At 50.7% G+C, this 21372-nt stretch overlaps 5 protein-coding genes and 1 long non-coding RNA gene across 8 annotated transcripts in view; 4 read left to right on the plus strand and 2 right to left on the minus strand.

Moving 5' to 3' along the window:
- Nucleotides 1-836: 836 nt before the first annotated feature.
- On the minus strand, nucleotides 837-2732 carry LOC115251837 (uncharacterized). 2 transcript variants are annotated; one of them, XR_003890361.1, is made up of 3 exons: nucleotides 2507-2732; nucleotides 1212-1396; nucleotides 837-1073 (listed from the first exon to the last, which is right to left on the minus strand). It is a non-coding gene; the product is annotated as an uncharacterized lncRNA (long non-coding RNA). The 2 variants fall into 2 exon arrangements; XR_003890360.1 differs by having other exon boundaries at nucleotides 1855-2732.
- Nucleotides 2733-2936: 204 nt separating this feature from the next.
- On the plus strand, nucleotides 2937-5514 carry LOC115251807 (uncharacterized). Of its 2 annotated transcripts, none has more exons than XM_029845440.1 (4): nucleotides 2937-3211; nucleotides 3355-3560; nucleotides 3654-3713; nucleotides 4765-5514. In XM_029845440.1, exons 1-4 carry the CDS (start codon nucleotides 3149-3151, stop codon nucleotides 4943-4945), a joined length of 510 nt encoding a protein of 169 aa, XP_029701300.1. In that variant the 5' UTR covers nucleotides 2937-3148; the 3' UTR covers nucleotides 4946-5514. The 2 variants fall into 2 exon arrangements, with proteins under 2 accessions (XP_029701300.1, XP_029701303.1); XM_029845443.1 differs by having other exon boundaries at nucleotides 2966-3211; nucleotides 3355-3450.
- LOC105419223 (ribonuclease P protein subunit p30-like) lies at nucleotides 5513-11832 on the minus strand. The gene is made up of 12 exons (XM_029845412.1): nucleotides 11701-11832; nucleotides 11462-11520; nucleotides 11347-11394; nucleotides 11118-11183; nucleotides 10962-11033; nucleotides 10807-10896; nucleotides 6495-6611; nucleotides 6241-6270; nucleotides 6141-6178; nucleotides 5980-6059; nucleotides 5826-5912; nucleotides 5513-5636 (listed from the first exon to the last, which is right to left on the minus strand). The coding sequence occupies exons 1-12, from the start codon at nucleotides 11780-11782 to the stop codon at nucleotides 5590-5592; spliced, it is 816 nt and encodes a 271-aa protein (XP_029701272.1). The 5' UTR covers nucleotides 11783-11832; the 3' UTR covers nucleotides 5513-5589.
- LOC101078890 (nucleoside diphosphate-linked moiety X motif 13-like) lies at nucleotides 11755-15504 on the plus strand. Its single transcript, XM_029845364.1, is given in 10 exon segments — nucleotides 11755-11904; nucleotides 12316-12451; nucleotides 12520-12662; nucleotides 12831-12938; nucleotides 13007-13113; nucleotides 13199-13324; nucleotides 13411-13522; nucleotides 13594-13748; nucleotides 13816-13919; nucleotides 13921-15504. Coding segments are annotated over 10 exon segments (1206 nt in total). The 5' UTR covers nucleotides 11755-11780; the 3' UTR covers nucleotides 14012-15504.
- Nucleotides 15505-15707: 203 nt separating this feature from the next.
- On the plus strand, nucleotides 15708-18354 carry LOC101078664 (zinc finger protein 664-like). Its single transcript, XM_011620650.2, has 5 exons — nucleotides 15708-16047; nucleotides 16223-16364; nucleotides 16478-16536; nucleotides 16610-16727; nucleotides 17086-18354. The coding sequence occupies exons 1-5, from the start codon at nucleotides 15913-15915 to the stop codon at nucleotides 18066-18068; spliced, it is 1437 nt and encodes a 478-aa protein (XP_011618952.2). The 5' UTR covers nucleotides 15708-15912; the 3' UTR covers nucleotides 18069-18354.
- A 233-nt stretch (nucleotides 18355-18587) lies between these two features.
- Nucleotides 18588-21372, plus strand: part of noc3l (NOC3-like DNA replication regulator) — a 7294-nt gene continuing 4509 nt past the window's right edge. The window contains exons 1-8 of the mRNA XM_029845197.1: nucleotides 18588-18738; nucleotides 19099-19303; nucleotides 19406-19529; nucleotides 19610-19764; nucleotides 20017-20076; nucleotides 20873-21003; nucleotides 21085-21246; nucleotides 21329-21372. The exon at nucleotides 21329-21372 is cut by the window's right edge and continues 50 nt beyond it. Coding sequence (XP_029701057.1) covers nucleotides 18730-18738; nucleotides 19099-19303; nucleotides 19406-19529; nucleotides 19610-19764; nucleotides 20017-20076; nucleotides 20873-21003; nucleotides 21085-21246; nucleotides 21329-21372 — 890 coding nt within the window. The 5' untranslated portion in view covers nucleotides 18588-18729. The remainder of the gene's footprint in view (nucleotides 18739-19098; nucleotides 19304-19405; nucleotides 19530-19609; nucleotides 19765-20016; nucleotides 20077-20872; nucleotides 21004-21084; nucleotides 21247-21328) is intronic.

The following is a 21372-nucleotide window of genomic DNA, read 5'->3' on the forward strand; positions in this document are numbered from 1 at the left end:
GAAAAATGGAGAATTTGTGTGTGTGTGTGTGTGTGTGTGTGTGTGTGTGAGAGGAGCTTTTGTCCAGAGGCTGGTCAGTTTTGCCTCTTTAATGACTCCTCCCACCTTAATGAGCTAACGAGGTAATAAGAAGAGCTCATTAAAGCAGATGTTTGATCAGGTGTGTGTGTGTGTGTGTGTGTGTGTGTGTGTGTGTGTGTGTGCTGGGGGGTCAATCATATTTCACGTTTTAAGAGGAACCAGCAACAGAGCAGGATTCTCTGAGCCATCAGCCTGTCGGGACACATCAGGTAAAGTGTCCCGTGTCCAGTGTCCCGTGTCCAGCTGGACGGTGACCCGTCCCTCTGTTGTCGGGACGGTGACCCGTCCCTCTGTTGTAGGGACGGTGACCCGTCCCTCTGTTGTCGGGACGGTGACCCGTCCCTCTGTTGTCGGGACAGGATGGGATGTTGATGGAGGCCGCTGATGGAGCAGCAGAACCAGGGGAACCTGCTGGTGGTTCCGCTTGCTGAACAACTGCCTGACTGTTAATCTGCTGTAAGACTCGTTAATGGCATCACAGGTTATTACCGGGCTCAGATTGAACCCCACCAATCTCTGACAGGACTTAATTAAATGCCCACCTGAGAAGGGGGGGTGGAGGAGATGGTCTCAGACAGGAGCTGTTAGCGGCTAATGTTAGCATGTCTCTAATGGATTGTCTGTGTTGAAATTTTGTTCAGTGGGGTGTGAATGCAGTTGGCATGGCAACCGCTTATCACACATTAGCAAAGGTTCTATGAGGAGAACCAGAACCCAGAACCCAGAACCCAGGTCAGAATAATGTTTATTTAAAACACAACTAAAGTTGCTTGATGGTTCTGTGTGGCTCTCAGACAAGCACCAGGATTTATACACACACACACACACACAGATACACACACGCACATACACACACACACACACACACACACAAAAAGAGGATCTCGTGTGCTGCAGTCGGCCTCCTCAATGTTCTCCATCTCCACCCAGATGATCCAACAGAATTCCCTCAGAGGGTTCTAATCTCATCTGTTGGCTGCTCCATCACCAGTCTGTGAGATTAACACACACACACACACACACACACACACAGTAACACCATTAACCACAGAAACACAGATATACACACACAGATGTGCACGTTTAGTTACACATCCACACGCTCACACATTAATACACAGATACACAACCTTCAGTTGTGTTGTCCTCAGCAGGTTTCAAACCCAGTTTGACACCTGTGTGACCTCCCACGCTGCTCCCGTGATCACATGACAGCCTCCCCTCTCATTGGCTCTTTTGTGCTTTGATGTTTCCTGGCTACCTCTGGTCAATGACACTTCAGATAGGTCCTGGAAGGTCCTGGAGAATCCTGGAACTGTCCAGGGACCAGAAACAGATGGAGTTTAAACCCAACAAAGGAAGAGGATGGACACAATCCAGTGTCTGTTTATCAGAGGACACACACACAATCACACATACATGCTCACACACACACACACACAGACACAATCACACACTTACATGCTCACACACGCACACACACAGACACAATCACACACTTACATGCTCACACACACACACACAGACACAATCACACACATACATGCTCACACACACAGACACAATCACACACATACATGCTCACACACACACACACACAGACACAATCACACACTTACATGCTCACACACACACACACAGACACAATCACACACATACATGCTCACACACACACACACAGACACAATCACACACATACATGCTCACACACACACACACAGACACAATCACACACATACATGCTCACACACACACTCACACACTCATACACACATGGGCAGCGCTGTTAGGTCACGGAGCTGTAGGACACCATCTAACGTCACCCCTCAGCAGTGCCTCAGGAGCTGAGGGGTCCTACCGGGAGTGGAGACAGGACCATGGAGCGGGCCAGGTGAGAGGCCCGGTTCCTGTAAAGTTCCTGGCCCAATATTTACCAAGGATTCCTGCAGTGGAAATGTGACTTCTGTTCATTTCCAAACTCTTCGTAATATCAAATCTTTCATGAGAGCTGACACGTGTGCCTATTTTAGTGTTTTCATGAGTCTCAGGGTCCAGAAATGTTACATTTGGAGAGAAGAATATCAATAAAACACAACAATCAGAATCTGGCCTCGTCGGCTGGTTGGTGTCCATCGATGTGCTTCTCATGATGAATTTGTTCAACTATTTTTATTCACACTCGTTTGTTGCTTGTTGTATTATGTTATTATTATGTATTATATTTTACATATAGGTTTTAAGCTTTTAGTTCCTGATTATGGTCATTGCTATCCTGTAATCTCCTTTAATCTATGCTTTTGACTTGTTAATACGTGCACATTTCCATGTAGACGTGCCCCACGTGTGCGTGCGTGCCTCTGTGCGGGTGTGTGGTACACTGGTGCCACCTAGAGGACCCGGAGTGTACTGCAACAGGCTAAAATACCCTCTCGTGTCAAGTCGCGTTTCCACTTTCTGGAACTTGGTTTCTTTTGGTTCCTTCAACGGTCCGGGTGACTCTTTCCTGGACCTTTATGGACCTGGAGTTCACGTATTTCCCAGTATCCTATTGGCTGGCTCCCTTCTGACGTCACACTATTTGAATTTTGAGTTGAAACGCCCCGCGTGGATCCTGAACTCTGTCCACGGGTATTTCCGGTCCGAGGTTTCAACCAAATGGACTCAAAATGATCCCGGTCCTGACAACTTTTGGCGATGCTACAAACGAGCATTTTATTTTCATCGTGTGATGCTAATTCCATGATTCCATTCTAATGTGTCTTCTGCACGTGCGTTTTTTATATTGGCGCGTGTTCCTTCTGGTTAAGATAGCAGCTAATGTGCTTTTAATCTGAAAACCCGCTGGAGATACAGGAAGTGTTGCAGTTCCAGTCCAGCCCGATGATGTTGTAAATGTGCCCCTGTTGACCGGAGGGACAGAAAGTTGCCCGAATCGGTCGCCGACGGTTCCGATGCGGGTTTAACACCGGCTGGTCGCGTCCCCGCCGCCCGCTTCATGCCCGGCAGATGTGGATAGGAGCTAGCGCAGTTAGCCGTTAGCTTCCTGTTAGCTGTTAGCTGTGCCAGGATGCAGTGTCTGGTGAGGAAGAGACGTCCGGAGCCGCCGCTGGAGCCCTGGAGCTGCTCGGCGGTCAGTGGTGATGAATGTCCCCGGCGGACGTGTCCCTGCGGACCGTTTGACCTTTAAACGAGAGTCCTTATTTAAAATGGGACAGACTCGCAGATGAGATTATTTGGGTCCAGTTTCATTTCCGGGTTGTGTTTTTGTTTCAGAAACGGGTTTGTACCGAAGCAGAGGTCCGCGCACCAGAGTGTCCAATGGACACCTCGCAGCCGTCCACTGGGTCCAGTCAGCAGGACCAGCAGCAGGTGATGGAGCTCACTGGTAGATCAGGAACATGTCGCAGGTCGATGACATCACGGCTCTGTTTGAGGGCAGAACCTCCCTGTTTATGTGGATTTTTGGAGTTCACAAACTGGTACCACAATAACAACCAGCTCCACTCAACAGGTTCCCTGTAATAGAACAACACTACACGTTGCTATGGTAACATGTTAACATGTTGATTCAGGTCAGTGCAGCCCAGCCCAGACCTCCACTTTGCTGTCCCAGATGTCTTGGAGGAGAACCAGTAAGTACCTGACTGGTTCCCATCACACACTATCTGACAACCACCAGCTGTTGCCACAGTTGGTCTAACTCTTGACCCCTAACCCTCTAACCCTAACCCTCTACCTCTAACCCTACCCCTCTACCCCTAACCCTCTAACCCTAACCTAACCCTCTAACCCTAACCCCTCTAACCCTCTACCCCTAACCCTCTAACCCTAACCGTCTAACCCTAACCTAACCCTCTACCCCTAACCCTCTAACCCTAACCGTCTAACCCTAACCTAACCCTCTAACCCTAACCATCTAACCCTAACCCTCTAACCCTAACCTAACCCTCTAACCCTCTAACCCTAACCTAACCCTCTAACCCTAACCTGACCCCCTAACCCCTCTAACCCTAACCGTCTAACCCTAACCTAACCCTAACCGTCTAACCTAACCTAACCCTCTAACCCTAACCCTAACCTAACCCTCTAACCCTAACCTAACCCCTCTAACCCTAACCTCTAACCCTAACCTAACCCCTCTAACCCTAACCTAACCCCTCTAACCCTCTAACCCTAACCTAACCCCTCTAACCCTAACCTAACCCCCTAACCCCTCTAACCCTAACCATCTAACCCTAACCCCTCTAACCCTCTAACCCTAACCTAACCCTCTAACCCTAACCGTCTAACCCTAACCCCCTAACCCTAACCTAACCCCCTAACCCCTCTAACCCTAACCTACCCTCTAACCCTAACCTAACCCCTCTAACCCTAACCTAACCCCTCTAACCCTAACCTAACCCCCTAACCCCTCTAACCCTCTAACCCTAACCATCTAACCCTAACCCCTCTAACCCTCTAACCCTAACCTAACCCTCTAACCCTAACCATCTAACCCTTTCCTTTCTTGTTGTGGACATCTTCCACGATGACTCATCATCTTCCACGATGACTCAGCGTTTGCCACGATGACTCAGCATCGCTGACAGTCATCATTACTCACCCATTACGCTGCATGTTGCTTTGATGTGTAGCTCGTGGTAGGATCAGTAACTGCTGGTCACTGATGATTTGTGTTTTCAGGGTCACATTAACCACATCGTTAACCAGTGAGGAGACCAAAGCAGCGAAGGATGTTGGCATCTGCGACCTCGGACGTCTGGCTGATCGGGTGCCTTTACATTACAGCGCGAGCTCATCCATGCTAACGTTTCTTATTGCTAGCTATCATGAGCTAGTGTGTCCTTTATTAGCAAACAACTGAGGCTAACCTCTGCGTATAGCTAACTTTATTATCTAATTTCATTACCAGAATCATTTCAGCTTTAGTCAAAATGGAAACACTCCAGTATTTGATACATCAACCCGAGACTAAACGTACTTATGCGCCTTAGCAGAGTGACGACAGAAATCAAACGAGCCAACGAGTGGCCCAAAACTACCCGAAGAAGAAACAAACCGATGAAGAGATGGACTGAATCTGTCCAGATGGAACACAAAGCAGAATAATCAGGCTTTAATGTGGCCGGCTTAGACTCCGCCCACCACCTGACCTGAAGCCCAGACGGGGTCAAAGGTTGTGATCCTTAAGTCACGTCTGCTTTAGGTTTGATTCATGTTATTATGGGATTAGACCTGTTTTTATGAACTGCCAGAAACCTGTTGTAAAGTCCTGGATGGACCTGATGTCGGCTTCCAATCAGCATTCTTCTATTATGATACAGTATTTTGTAGTAATCTAAATGTAAAACATTACAGAGAATTCTATTTTTGATGACACCTGTTTGGGAACAGTATTTGTACTTATTTAGAAATAAAACATGACTCCATTTGGTCTGAGCTCAGTTTCATTCAGCCTCAAAAAGCATAAATACAGATGTGACTTGACTCCTCCCACCCAGCTGTCAATCATTCCTTCAGGTGAGGTCTGGCTCTTTTGGCTGCTGGAGCTTCACCTGTTCCAGCAAGAGGAGCACATGAGTACGATCGTCTTGGCAACGCTGACCTCAGCAAAGGCGGCGGCCGGGTCCGGACCAGAGCGCCACAGTGGGCGTGTGGGCGGAGCCATGGTCAGGCGTTCACCTGTCAGCCGTCATGTTGGCCAATATGAGGAAGCGTGAGGACTTCTTCTCTCCCCAACCTACCGTCTCCAGCAGCGGGCGGCGCCTCCTGCTGTCCGCTTGTGTTCGTCTTCACGGTGTAGACGATCCCCGACGCCGTCTTCCTGCTCTCTGATGACATCAGCGACGAGGTCACTCTGTGATCAGGTGCAGTGTGAAGCGCCGGCAGGTGTCTTACCTGCGTGCAGGAGGACGGCTCGACAGGTGGAGGAAACGGCCTCTTTAGCGTCGCCATCAGACAAACCCAACAACAACGCTCTGAGGCAAAGGTGAGGAGAACACACACACTCACTCACACACACCTGGGGATGTCACACACCTCCCAGAGCAGAAGGATACAAGTTGATGATGTCATACGGTCCCCTGAGCTCCAGAGGCTGAGGACACACGTTACTGATTAGTCACCTGATCACAGATCAACCGACCCGTGCTGACCCACCTGTTCCGCTTGGCTGGACAGGATCACGTTCTGGAAGACAAACAGGTGAGTAACCACGAGGGTCAGCGAGGGCGCCTGTGTCACTAGATCATGTGATCACATAACTGATAAAAGTATCTGACTTGAATTCAGACAAGGGGGGGGGGCATGCAGAGATCATGCAAAACATTTACAACAAGAAGATGTGAAGGGTTCCAGGTTCTCCGGGACATTTAGACTGAAAAAGGAAGTGTGCTGGGACAAACAGGAAGTACCTTTCCTTTGCATGTGTCCATCAGAGCATTAGCATTAGCAATGGTGTAGCGCCTCATAGTGGAGTCTCTGATGGAGGCAGAGTAGGACACCTCAAACACCACGCCTCTGTCCACAGCCTGCACACACACACACACACAGGACACACAGGTCACACACACACACAGGACACACAGGTCACTCACACACACACACACACACACACAGGACACACAGGTCACACACACACACAGGACACACAGGTCACTCACACACACACACACACACACACACACAGGTCACTCACACACACACACACACACACAGGTCACTCACACACACACACACACACACACACACACAGGACACACAGGTCACACACACACACAGGACACACAGGTCACTCACACACACACACACACACACACAGGACACACAGGTCACACACACACACAGGACACACAGGTCACTCACACACACACACACACACACACACACACACAGGACACACAGGTCACACACACACACAGGACACACAGGTCACTCACACACACACACACACACACAGGACACACAGGTCACACACACACACAGGACACACAGGTCACTCACACTCACACACACACACACACACACACACACACACACACACACACACAGGACACACAGGTCACACACAGGACACACAGGTCACACACAGGACACACAGGTCACTCACACACACACACACACACACACACACACACACACACACACACACACACACACACACACACACACACACACCCCTCTAATGATGCATGTTTGTTTGAACTGGAGATGATCTTTATGTGTAAATACAGCATCAGTGTCCCTGAGTCCCCCCAAAGCCTCTCCTCAGCTTCCATCCCATCTCCTCAGCCCCCCTCCCATCCATCTCCTCAGCTTCCATCCCATCTCCTCAGCCCCCCTCCCATCCCATCTCCTCAGCTTCCATCCCATCTCCTCAGCTTCCATCCCATCTCCTCAGCCCCCCTCCCATCCCATCTCCTCAGCTTCCATCCCATCTCCTCAGCTTCCATCCCATCTCCTCAGCCCCCCTCCCATCCCATCTCCTCAGCTTCCATCCCATCCCATCTCCTCAGCTCCCATCCCATCTCCTCAGCTCCCATCCCATCCCATCTCCTCAGCTTCCATCCCATCCCATCTCCTCAGCTCCCATCCCATCCCATCTCCTCAGCTTCCATCCCATCCCATCTCCTCAGCTCCCATCCCATCTCCTCAGCTCCCATCCCATCCCATCTCCTCAGCTTCCATCCCATCTCCTCAGCTTCCATCCCATCCCATCTCCTCAGCTTCCATCCCATCTCCTCAGCTTCCATCCCATCCCATCTCCTCAGCTCCCATCCCATCTCCTCAGCTCCCATCCCATCCCATCTCCTCAGCTTCCATCCCATCTCCTCAGCTTCCATCCCATCCCATCTCCTCAGCTTCCATCCCATCCCATCTCCTCAGCTTCCATCCCATCCCATCTCCTCAGCTTCCATCCCATCTCCTCAGCTTCCATCCCATCTCCTCAGCTTCCATCCCATCCCATCTCCTCAGCTTCCATCCCATCCCATCTCCTCAGCTTCCATCCCATCCCATCTCCTCAGCTTCCATCCCATCCCATCTCCTCAGCTTCCATCCCATCTCCTCAGCTTCCATCCCATCCCATCTCCTCAGCTTCCATCCCATCTCCTCAGCTTCCATCCCATCTCCTCAGCTTCCATCCCATCTCCTCAGCTTCCATCCCATCTCCTCAGCTTCCATCCCATCTCCTCAGCTTCCATCCCATCCCATCTCCTCAGCTTCCATCCCATCTCCTCAGCTTCCATCCCATCTCCTCAGCTCCCATCCCATCTCCTCAGCTCCCATCCCATCTCCTCAGCTTCCATCCCATCTCATCTTCATCCCAACGTGCCTGGATACAACTGACTGGGACATGTTTAAAGGGGCCACACATGATCTGGATGAGTACACGGACACTGTGACCTCATATATCCACTTTTGTGAGGAGCGCATTCTACCAATGTGCACTAGGGTGAGTTACTCCAACGACAAGCCCTGGTTCACTCCGAGACTCAGACAGATCAGGAAAGAAAAGGAAGCAGCGCTGAAAAGTGGAGACAGAGACTGCTACAGAGGCCAAATACCAGTTTAGCAAGGAACTGAGGAGAGCTAAATCTGTGTATTCGGAGAAACTTCAGCAGCAGTTTACTGCTAACGACTCTGCTTCTGTGTGGAGAGGCCTGAGGCAGATCACCGACTACAGGCCTCAGGCTCCAGAGGGTCAGGACGACAAAGCCCTTTGTCAGAGCCTGTCCCTCCACTATGCCCAACACCTCCCCCCCCCCCAGGGCCACTGCCCCCATGGACCTCACTCCATCAAAGGCAGTCCCCTCCTCCTCCCCCCCTCCACTCACCATCAGTCCCCCCCCACATCACTTACCACCAGTTCCCCCCTCCTCCCCCCCTCCACTCACCATCAGTGAGCAGGATGTGCGCAGGCAGTTCGCCAGGCTGAACCTGCGCAAGGCCCCTGGCCCGGACGGCGTGTCTCCCTCCACCCTGAGGCACTGCGCAGAGGAGCTGACTCCTGTCTTCACAGACATCTTCAACTCCTCCCTGGAGTCGTGCCAGGTGCCAGCCTGCCTCAAAACCTCAACCATCGTCCCTGTCCCCAAGAAGCCACGGATCACTGGGCTTAACGACTACAGACCTGTGGCGCTCACCTCTGTAGTCATGAAGTCCTTAGAGCGCCTGATCCTGCCACACCTCAAGTCCATCACCACCCCCCTCCTGGATCCACTGCAGTTCGCCTACAGAGCCAACAGATCTGTGGACGACGCGGTCAACCTGGCCCTTCACTCCATCCTGCAGCACCTGGACCCCCCGGGAACCTACGCGAGGATCCTGTTCGTGGACTTCAGCTCTGCGTTCAACACCATCCGCCCCGCTCTGCTACAGGACAAGCTGTCCCAGCTTAGTGTGCCTGACTCCCTCTGCAGGTGGATCACTCACTTCCTGACGGACCGGAGGCAGCATGTGCGGCTGGGGAAGAGTCTCGGACTCCGTCACCATCAGCACCGGATCACCCCAGGGCTGTGTACTTTCCCCCCTCCTCTTCTCCCTGTACACTAACTGCTGCACCTCAAGCCACCAGTCTGTCAAACTGATCAAGTTTGCGGATGACACCACCCTCATCGGTCTCATCTCCAATGGCGATGAGACTGCCTACAGGAGGGAGGTGGCTCGACTGGTGTCCTGGTGCGGACACAACAACCTGCAGCTGAACGCTCAGAAGACAGTGGAGATGATTGTGGACTTCAGGAAAGTCACAGCCCCTTTGCCCCCCCTTGCCCTTATGGACTCCCCCATCACCATCGCGGACTCCTTCCGCTTCCTGGGCACCACCATCACCCGGGACCTTAAGTGGGAGCCAACCATCAGCTCCCTCATCAAGAAGGCCCAGCAAAGGATGTTCTTCCTACGGAAGCTGAGGAAGCTCAAACTGCCTCCCAGGATGTTGGCGCAGTTTAATACGGCCATCATCGAGTCCATCCTCACCTCCTCCATCACCGTGTGGTTTGCTGGTGCCACCGTCAGGGACAGACTAAGGCTGAGAAGGTGATGGGCTGCAGGCTCCCATCCATCCAGGACCTGTATATCTCCAGGACCCGGAGGTGTGCAGGTCGGATCACGGCCGACCCTTCCCACCCTGGTCACGGACTGTTTTCCCCCCTCCCCTCAGGCAGGAGACTACGGTCCATTCGGACCAGAACCTCCCGCTACACTAACAGCTTCTTCCCCTCTGCCATCAGGCTGCTGAACACCAAGTGACTTATCACTTAAGCACCATGAACAGCAGCCAGTCGGACTCATAAACAATACACTACTCCTCATGGACCTGCACTATTTCTCACCACTCACTATTTATGTAAATACTGTATATAAGTCTTATTTTATTTTATTTATCTTATTCTAGTGTGGTGTTGATGTCTAATGTTATGTTGAATGTCGCAGCGGCACACCACGACAAATTCCTAGTTTGTGTAATACTGTGTATTACATGTACAATGGCAATAAACCTTCTTCTGATTCTGATCTCCTCAGCTCCCATCCCATCTCCTCAGCTCCCATCCCATCTCCTCAGCTCCCATCCCATCTCCTCAGCTCCCATCCCATCTCCTCAGCTCCCATCCCATCTCCTCAGCTCCCATCCCATCTCCTCAGCTCCCATCCCATCTCCTCAGCTTCCATCCCATCTCCTGCGTGTGAGAGGCTTCCAGGACACCAACACCTGTAGCAACTCACTCCGTTAACGGGGGCTCTCTTGAAGGTGAAGGGAAGTTTCTCCGTCACCGGAATAACGATGATGTCAACATCCAGCGACATGCAGGCAGCCTGGACACAACACACACGTCAGTGCAACACAAGAGCTACACAACAAGTGAGTCGGAGAAACTCACGTGGAAGAGTTTTTCTGTGGTTGGCTGCACGGCAAGAAGGTCAAAACACCGATATTCAGCAGCCGTGGGCCTCTGAACACACACACACACACACAGAGTCACGGGTGCACAGGAGTACCTGGACAGGTAAATGTGGGTTTACTGACAATGACTCACAAAGTGACTCGAGTCTGACATCACAATGGTCAGTCGGTTCAGCACTCTGATTGGGCGAGAGCGACCCTGAAAACGAAAGACATGGTCGTCGTCGTCATCATCATCATCATCATCATCATCCTCCTCCTCCTCCTCCTCCTCCTCATCATCCTCATCATCCTCCTCCTCCTCCTCCTCCTCCTCCTCCTCCTCCTCCTCCTCCTCCTCATCATCATCATCATCACCTTACCTGAACCAGCGGCAGGTCATCGATCATTGGTGCAGGCGTAGGGATCTCCTACAAAGAGAGGAGAGCTTTTAATACCCGAGTCTTTGCTCCCTCACCCGATCTCACCCGATCTCACCTGTTTGCTTTTGGCGGCTGGTTCAAACACGTAATTGATGGCGACTGTAGAGAAACCCACTGAAACACAAGGATCTTTCATCTGCTCATTGACAAAACATTACCAATGGAAGAAGCAAAGTTAGAACAGATGAAACGTTATTTGTATCGGACCCAACTAAAGCACCACCACGAGAGCCGGGGAGCGGCAACAGAGGGGCCGTTTAGGCGGGAAGGAGGCGACCAGACACGGACACTCACGGTTCGCTGCCTTCTCAACAAGGTTCCTCAGGTGGTTCCGATCCGGCGTGGAACACACGCTCAGGTCCATAAACACCGACATGTTACATCCGTCTGCTGCCGCCTGTGCGGAGCCGAATGGCCTGCTGGGATCTGTAGTCCATACTACATCCGGGTCATGGCTGTATTATATCCGGTTTCTGAGTCGCCTCGCGCGCCGGTACGGTCAGTTTGACTTTATTCTTTCTTTCAGGTTTTTTTTTTTAAGTTGCTTTACGGAACAAATTTCCAGAAATATTATAGTGGGTTTTACAACATGTTTTCTCCGATAAAGATTAAACTGCAACAGGTGCGGATAATAAGAGGGAAAGAACAAAAATATCCGTTTGCACTATATTCTCCCCCACTTTCCAGCAGCTACATTATATTAGGTTACATTTTTAGTAGCTTTCTTATTTTCTGTTTTTAGCTACCGAGTAATACAGTCCAGAGAGTCAATGTCAGAGGGTTGTTCGTGACCTTCTGGAGGAGGATGGTGGTGATTTTTATCCTCACTTTCACCTTTTTCTGGGGTTCCAGACTTTGGTTGTTCAGTTGTCCGTAGTTGGTTCTTTCTTCTCTGTATTGTCAGCACAGATGATCCAGTATCGGACCAGCGGCTCAGCCCGGTTCAGCTGTTCGGAATGATGATGGTCCACCCTGTGAAGTTCCTGCTGTCGGCTGCGAAGCGTCCTCTGATGCGCTGCTGCTCAGCCTTTGTCTCCAGGATCAGGTTCAGTTCTTCACAGGAACACCAGGGAGGAACTTCACGCGTGACTGACGGATTCGTTTGTGCTGCAGGAGTTTAAACAGGCTGAAGGAGGATGATGACGTCTGTGCCGAAGCTCTGCAGCACGCGCAGATTTTCCTCTTCCACCGCCTTTCTCCTCTTCTCCAAAGCTCTGAGCGTGGAACCTTCAGAGCTGTACCACTGATGTACTCAGGTACTGACAGAGTCGAGTAAGGAACCTGGTGGGGAACCCTCAGGCTCAATGGGCCAGGAACCTGCTGTAAACACACAGAGCGTCAACGTTCCCGCTGTAGAACAACCAGATATGGCACAGAAGCCCTGACGGGGACTATGATGACACATGCTCCTCTGTGTGTTTTAGATATTCGAGCCATCCTGGAGAGACTTGGTTCTGACGAAGCCAAGCTGAAGGAGTCGGTTCTGATTGGCTGCTCTGAACAAAACCAGGTTCAGTTCTGTCTGGATGTCGGTAAGCCCTCTTGGGAACTGGTGAACTGGTCTCCGCTGGCATTTCTTGGACTGCGTTTGGTTGTGCAGGAGAACTGGACCAGGTGGCGCTGGAGGAAGCATTGGATGGGACGTTTGTAGACCTGAAGAAAGGCTTCTTTGATCTGAGGAGGTCAGAGGCTCCTCTGTTGGCCAAGGTGCAACACAAGCTCTGAATTCTGTGTGGTTTTGAGGGACCCAGCAGGACTGAGGAAGGCGGCTAATGGTCATTTAGCCCCGTAGGCTCAGGCGTTGCTGCGCTGGCATCTAACAACTGGATTCTGTTCTGCCACCGGTCGGCCAACCTGCCCAAACCAGGCAGGCAGTCAGAGAGTCGGGGGCGGGGGCGGCACCATCTACTACCCCCAGGTAGGTCTGCTCAGAACCACAGTAAATGGGGGGGGCCCCCAGTGTGAGGGGCCCTACTGAGCACGTTGGTGTCGGGCCTCTTCCAGATGTCTCCGGTCGTGATTGTCCTGGTATCCGATGGAAAACGGTGCCTCTTGGGTCGCCAGCCGTCCTTCCCCCCAGGGATGTACAGCGCACTGGCTGGATTCTGCGAACTGGGTCAGTGCACGTCTCCAGTTCACCCCCTAGCCATGTCGACACACCTGAGTCAAGACCACTCTGTGTTCCAGGTGAGTCTCTGGAGGAGACGGTGAGCAGGGAAGTGGCAGAGGAGGTGGGTCTGGAGGTGCACAACATCTCCTACAGCTCCTCACAGCACTGGCCCTTCCCCCGCAGCTCGTTGATGCTCGGCTGCCATGCGCTGGTTAGCCCCGCCCACTCTCAGGTGGGTGCCAGGAGAGGATTCAGGCCTTTGGAGGGCTATCTACCTGTGATCTTTGTCTGTTATCCAGGTGAATGTTGACCACACCGAACTGGAGGACGCTCGCTGGTTCACCTTCCATGAGATCACCTCTGCCCTTCAGGTGAAGGGTCTGTGGAGCAGAGGCCACGCCCCCCCCCCTATGGCTGCCCCCCAAACATGCCATCGCAAACCGCCTCATCACAGAGTGGGCGGAGCTTCAGCGATGCAGCCAGAAGGCGGACTAGTACAAATGGTGTTACCTCATTGGCCTCTCCGGGTCCTGTCTCAGTGATCACGTCTGATCAGTAATCGAGTCTCAGTGATCACGTCTGATCAGAAATCTAGTCCCAGTGATCACTTCTGATCAGTAATCTAGTCTCAGTGATCACGTCTGATCAGTAATCGAGTCTCAGTGATCACTTCTGATCAGTAATCTAGTCCCAGTGATCACTTCTGATCAGTAATCCATTCTCAGTGATCACGTCTGATCAGTAATCTAGTCCCAGTGATCACGTCTGATCAGTAATCCATTCTCAGTGATCACGTCTGATCAGTAATCTAGTCTCAGTGATCACTTCTGATCAGTAATCTAGTCCCAGTGATCACTTCTGATCAGTAATCCATTCTCAGTGATCACGTCTGATCAGTAATCTAGTCCCAGTGATCACGTCTGATCAGTAATCGAGTCCCAGTGATCACGTCTGATCAGTAATCAAGTCTCAGTGATCACTTCTGATCAGTAATCGAGTCTCAGTGATCACGTCCGATCAGTAATCCATTCTCAGTGATCACGTCTGATCAGTAATCCATTCTTAGTGATCACGTCCGATCAGTAATCTAGTCCCAGTGATCACGTCTGATCAGTAATCTAGTCCCAGTGATCACGTCCGATCAGTAATCCATTCTTAGTGATCACGTCTGATCAGTAATCCATTCTCAGTGATCACGTCTGATCAGTAATCCAGTCTCAGTGATCACGTCTGATCAGTAATCCATTCTCAGTGATCACGTGCCCTTACCAACCAGTCTGTCGTAGGTCAGGCGGGTGCTGATTAGTCACATCAGAGCTGATGGTTTAACAACTAGAATGAACCAGTTTCAGCCTTTTTTGACTAACAGAACTTTCTTACAACCACTTAACCCTTTATTAATAACAATTCATTTTTATTAATTCAGCCATATAACACATGATTATTTTCTATAAAGTAACGGTTTCATTGCAGATCTAACTACTATTTTAGTGAATCTTTTTTAAAATTCATAACCACCATTGAGTTTCTGCAGCTGTTGCCATGGGTGACCATCGTTTCACAAGCTGAAAACTATTAAAACTATAAAAGAAATTGGCAATAGAAGGCAGAGCCAATAAGAGAACTGGTGATGACAGAGACAGAACTGGGGAGGGTTAGGGTTAAGTTACGGAGGGCATCTTGTAGATCACAATTTTATGCTCCACTGAATGTTATTTTTCATTTTAAACCTTCACATTTTTTCTGTGAATTTACCCTCTGATAAAAAGAATTTGCCTGTATAAATAATTCCTTACATTTGTTTAATATTCATTTCCCTTTACAAACAAAGTGTATCCTTGTTATATCCACAGGGATTTAAAAAAATAGAAGATCCTTGTAGTTTATAGGCCATGATCGATGCTAATGATATCGATGCTAATGATAGCACCAAGTATTGCTTTTAATCAGATGTTACGTCAATGAAATATTAAATCTGAGTACACAAACTCAAGATGTTTTTATTTGAGAATGCAAATAAAATTGCACCGGCGATGACAATAAACCAGAGAGACTTAGTTTTTGAAGCAGTAAAATATTAATTAACTAATTAATTGTGACGCTAAAGGAACCAATTACGGGGGAAAGATTATTTTGACTGAGTCGTTAACGTTCTCATTCTGCTTTTACGTGTTTCCTCTTTGACCCGGAAGACATTGACATTTCACTTCCGGTAACTTCAGCGTTAGACTCGGTGGTCAGCTATCTAAAAGATCTCTCTGGCGATCCTGTTGATTCTGTGCTGTAATTAGGATTGTTGCATGTTTAAGCTGTTATCGACCAATGCTAGTACCGATGCTCACAGTTAGCCTTCGTTAGCGGCTCTTTAGCTCATACAGCCGATCACCAGTAGCTCCATGGCGGCCCTGCACACCCAGCTGGCCGCCGTCATGGAGGCGATGGTCCACGCTGCTGTAGCCGAGCTGAAGAAGCTGGTGGAGGGGGGCTCTTTTTTCCCGGACAAGCTGCCGTCCGACACATGGGAAACGATGGTGAGGATCGTTCCAGGATGAGCCGCTGTATCTCTGAAACCTGGTGTTCATGAGAATAATCATGTGAAAGTGGAGCGCGTGACTGCTGCTAGTCTGCTGTGTTCCTCTGGTGAAGAGCGATCACAGTTTAGTCCTGCTGGAGATGATAACCGGGCTTGTCTGATGCCTCCATCAGGTGCAGTTTGCTGCCGTCATGGAGACTCTGGGGAACGAGGCGCTTGGGAAGATGATGAACATTGTAGATGAAGCTGAGCTGGAGTCTGAGAGCAGGAGACCACAGACCAGCTTCCTCAACATTCTCAGAAACGCTTCCATTGGTAGGAGTTTCTGTGCTCACTTCCTAAAAGCTTTAATACGGCAGCATGTCTTCAAACCTCCGTGACGACTCTGGAGCCCTGAACACTAACGTCTGTGATTTGGAACCTTCCAGATGTGGAACACTCCTATGGAGCTCGAGCAGAACATTCGGACCGCCCCAGATGTTCTCAGGTGAGCTCTTCATCCCTGCCTCTGCAGCTGTGATGCCTTCGCTGACCTCAGTCACATCTGTGGTGTCTGTCAGGCCAAGCGAGAGGAGGCCAAGCGAGAGGAGGCCATCATCAGCCAGGACAGCCAGCTTGTGGTGGCCGTCTCCATCAAGGATGAAGATGGAAACACTGACCTGGGAGCCATCACTGAGAGTCAGTTCCAAACCTTTCCTGTTTCAGCCTTCCTTCACCATTGATGTTATTGGTGCTCGGTATCTTTTTGATTTTCTTGATGGCCTCATCCTTTTCGGGGCCGTGGGGAGGGTGCAGGAGCCCATCCCAGCTGCATATGGGCCCCTCATCGCAGGGCTCCATGTGAGCAACCCAACTATTGATCAGTATTTTGATACAGAAATGAGTCCTTTGTTGAAGATGAAATTCTCAAATGTTTCACTTTTCTTTAATCTTCAAAGCCTATTTCTAATTCACCATTTTGAAATCATTTATTTCTTAATTTTCCTGCTGCTGTTCCAGATAATAATGTGTCAAATATGACGTTCTGTTCTGACAGGAGCTCAGGTGGAGACAGACGGACCCGTGACCTCTGACCTGCAGGTCAGCGGCACCGGGCCCGGATTTGTCACATTGGGATACTTTGCATGTGCAGCATGTGGGAAGTTGTTCACAACTGAGAGGAACTTAAAGGCCCATCACAGCATCCACGCCGGGGAGAAGCCTTTTGGCTCGGGCCCAAAGTCGCGTCAGCAGCAGAGCGGCGTGCGGGTGCACGTGGACCGGCGTCCGTACGCCTGTCAGCAGTGTGGAAAGTGTTTCTCCAAGCAGATGCAGCTGAAGACGCACGCCATCATCCACACAGGAGAGAAGCCACACGGCTGTGAGGTGTGCGGCCGCCGCTTCAACCTGCGGCAGAACCTCAAGCGCCACGCCCACACACACACGGGCCAGAAGGTCTTCGTGTGCTGTGTGTGTGGGAAGGGCTTCACCCGCGCCGTCACACTCAAGACACACACGCTGATCCACACGGGCCAGAAACCCTTTCAGTGCGATGAGTGTCCCAAAACCTTCCGGCACGCCGTCAACCTCAAGAACCACTCCAGGATCCACAGCGGCCTGCGACCTTTCAGCTGTGACCTCTGTGGGAAGAGCTTCCGCCAGGCGGTGAACTTGAAAATCCACCAGAGGACCCACACGGGCGAGCGGCCCTTCGGCTGCCAACAGTGCGGTAAAAGCTTCAGCCAGCAGAGCAGCCTGATGTCGCACCGGCGCACGCACTCCCAGGAGCGGCCATTTTCCTGCACCTTCTGCCACAAGACGTTCAACAACGCCAACAGCCTGAAGCTGCACCTGCGCATCCACACAGGTGAGAAGCCGTACGCCTGCGACGTCTGCGCCAAGACCTTCAGCCAGGGCAGCCACCTGAGGACGCACAAGAGGCACGTGCACGCCGGCGGCAAGCAGTTCATCTGTGACCGCTGCGGAAAGACGTATTCGGACCAGCGCAACCTCAAGCTGCACAAGTGCACGTACGCCTGAGCAGGACGCCTTCTGATTGGACGGGTTGGACCGGTGACTCCAGCAACTAAAATTAAATATTTTTAGCACTTTGAGTGATTGGTTGTCATTTTCTCACATCACCAATATTAAATCATATTATATATATGTGTGTGTGTGTGTGAGAGATATTGCCCTCCAGAAATGGAAAATAGACAATTCTCACGCAAATGATTTTGTGACTATAGGTGGGTCAGCGGGAAGTTTGTAGTGTCAAAGGAACAGCAAAAGTTTTTATTGTAATAAATGTCTGTAATGATGATGTGAAGGAAGGGTTGGCAACACTCGTCTACATTTAAAAAAAAAAAAAGATTCTGAGCTGCGACAGCTGTAAAACCTTAATTCAAACTAAAACAAATTTTCACATGTCAGCATATTTTTGGCTTCAAGAATAGTTTCAGTCAGACTTTAACATTCCGTGGCCCTTTTTCGGGTTCACGGTTCCTAACTTTAGTTTTTAATAGTAAAATAAAAAAAGGGTCGTTTGTTTTGTGCACTCTGACCTCCCGTCGGTAGAGGCGCTGTGGTTTCCGGCTGCTGCTGTGACGTACTTCCGGAGGCACCGGTCCTGCGCTTCTGTCTGAACACGCGTGGACAGAAACAGATCCACGCAGGCCGAGAAAAGGGTTCCGAAGCCGCCGCCATGGGTCCGGTGAGTGTCGGGGTGTCTGCGGACAAGTTGAAGTTGTTACTGCGGAACTTTTACCGACTGACTAACCGATAATTATGACTATTAGTGATGATTTGACCTGAACACCCGCAGCCCCCAGGTTCCCTCCAGAATGGTTCATATATCATGCAGAATATTTTGCCATGCTTGGTGTTTAAGTGGGAGACTTGTATTTTAATTTACTCTTTAAAGTACCGACTGTATATATTACATCTGGAGGAATGCGGGTCTTTATTGGAACCGGTTTGTTCTGCTGTTTATCTGGTGATGCTTCAGCTCTGTTGCTTGTGTGTTATGGTTACGTTATTAATTGCTGATTATTTCCTGTTCTTCATCCCAAAGCCACGGTCAAAGAAGCGGCGTCCGACGTTTCGCCGCCTGCTAAAGACAAGTGGCATGAAACTGGAGAACAAGCTGAAGAACCGGCAGCTGAAGCAGCAGAACGTTGCCAAGAAGCAGCGTAAAGAACAGAAGAAGCTGCGCCAAGCAGTGAAGGACGCCCACGGCAGGACGCCACAACCACTGGAGACATACAGGAAACGGCCTGGTGGGGCACTGATGTGTGGCTGGACACGCTGCAGGACTTTCAGCTTTGTGGAGTGAACTTCATGTCCCATGATGCACTGCTCACCTTTGTGTGTTCTCTCAGAGGAAGAAGAGGAGGAAGAGGAGTTTCTGGACAGTCTGCCTACAGACATGGTGGATGAGGATCAAGAACAGATGAGCGCCATGGCTCGTCAGCCGTCCTTCATCACCAGAGACCTGTCGTCATGGTAACAAAGGTCACATATAAATACTGCTTGAAGCTGTTTGGCTGAAGACGCACTGATGCATCCATTTACCGGTGTGTTAGCGGGCCAGTGCATGGAGGGAAGAGGAAGAACCCGGAAGTGGTGCGCAGCTATGAGAAGATTCCCAGGAAGATGGTGCGGACAGAAGAGAAAGAAGTGATTCACCTGCTGCCCATCAAAGATCAGACGGGCATCATCCCTCAGAGCATGGAGCGAGGTACCGTCCTCCACTTCTGATTGATCCAAACGGGAAAATAGCCAAACTAAACTAACATTCAGAGATCTTGATGACCTGAACGAGCACAGACCTTCCTCGTCTTCGTCTGTGGACTCAACCCGGTGGTCAGTAGGCATCATCTCAGGACGGTTCCTCTCTGGAGGCGGAGCCTGAGGCTGCGCCCACTCAGGAGATCAAAGCCTTCTTTTAAACGTGCTCCGTCGTTTGTTACGTGTGTATTTTCTGTTACAGTCATTAACCTGCAGCAGGACGATGAAGATGACGATGAGGAAGAGGAGGAGGTGAGTCCAGGTAGGAATGAGCCTCCGAGCAGAGCTTTGGGGGGTGGGGGGGTTCTGGAGGGGTCGGGAACAGAGTTCTGAACCGGTTCTGAATGGGTTAGGGTTAGACTGTAGAGGCAGCTGTTTGGGGTCCCGGAGGTGTGGACCAGCGTATCAGGAGACGGCTCGTGGAGGTGTTGTCGAAGGTTGAGTGGTTCTAGTTGGGTTCTCCCAGTGGAGGTCCAACCCGTCCCGATGACCAACGTCAGCTTGGCGATACTAATCCAGAGCAGTTTGCTTTGTAGGCCACATTTAATCTGGTCCTTGATGCATTTTCAAGAACGAGGCTCAGGACCTGGAGCCGTTAGGGGGAGGTTACCGGGTCTGAGCGTTTCTGGTTGCTGGCGACTGACTTCAAATACGACTGAGCGGCGCCGTAGACGGGACCAGCTGGCGTCCAACCACCATTGCCTTCAAACACATCTGATACTAGCTGGTGTCGGGGTCCAATACTGTTCGATACTCTGAATTGGATTGGCACGGCACTGGTTCTAGTTTGGACCAGTAATGATGAGTTTAGGTGTGTCTCAGGAGCTCCGGTGGTCTCCTGATAGGTTGGTGATGAATCCTCAGGTTCAGGAGGAACAGGCCGGTATTAGTAACCAACTAACCAACACCTGCCATAATAATTGGAGGAATGTTCATTTCACATGGATAATTATAGGATAATTAAGAAATGAGTAGTTGGGGCTATAAAATTGGATGGAACATTTTGGTAGAACATTTTGACTGGTAGGAAATAAGGTGTAATGTGTCCTCCTGTGCAGAGGAGGCGCTGCCGAGCTTTGTGTCGCTGACAGCAGAGCAGAGAGAACAGCGCAGAGTCAACAACCTGAGAGAGAAGAAGGAGCAGATCGCCAGCCTGGCATCCGCCGTGGTCTCTGATCCCCACGGCAACGTAAGACACCGCCGCCGTGGCCTTCCTGCTCGTTAGTCCTGCTTCCTTTAGGGTTAGGCTCAGGTTTGTGATGCCTTTCAGATGAAGCGTCTGAAGGAGCTGCGTGGGATGCTGATGGAGCGTGACCCCTGTGTGGCGGTCACCATCAGGAAGCTGGCCATGGTCTCCCTTATGGAGATCTTTAAAGACATTGCCCCCAGCTACAGGATCCGACCTCTGACCTCCGCTGAGGCGGCAGTGAAGGTAACGCGAAGGTCACCTCGCCACCACGCTCACCTTTGCTGATTAGATCGGCCCAAACCATCACTAACGGCTGCTTCTAAAGGTTAAGAAGCAAACTCAGCAGCTCCGTGAGTTTGAAGAAGGTCT

The sequence above is a fragment of the Takifugu rubripes genome, chromosome 1 (genome assembly GCF_901000725.2).
Source record: "Takifugu rubripes chromosome 1, fTakRub1.2, whole genome shotgun sequence".
NCBI classification, from domain to species: Eukaryota; Metazoa; Chordata; class Actinopteri; order Tetraodontiformes; family Tetraodontidae; genus Takifugu; species Takifugu rubripes.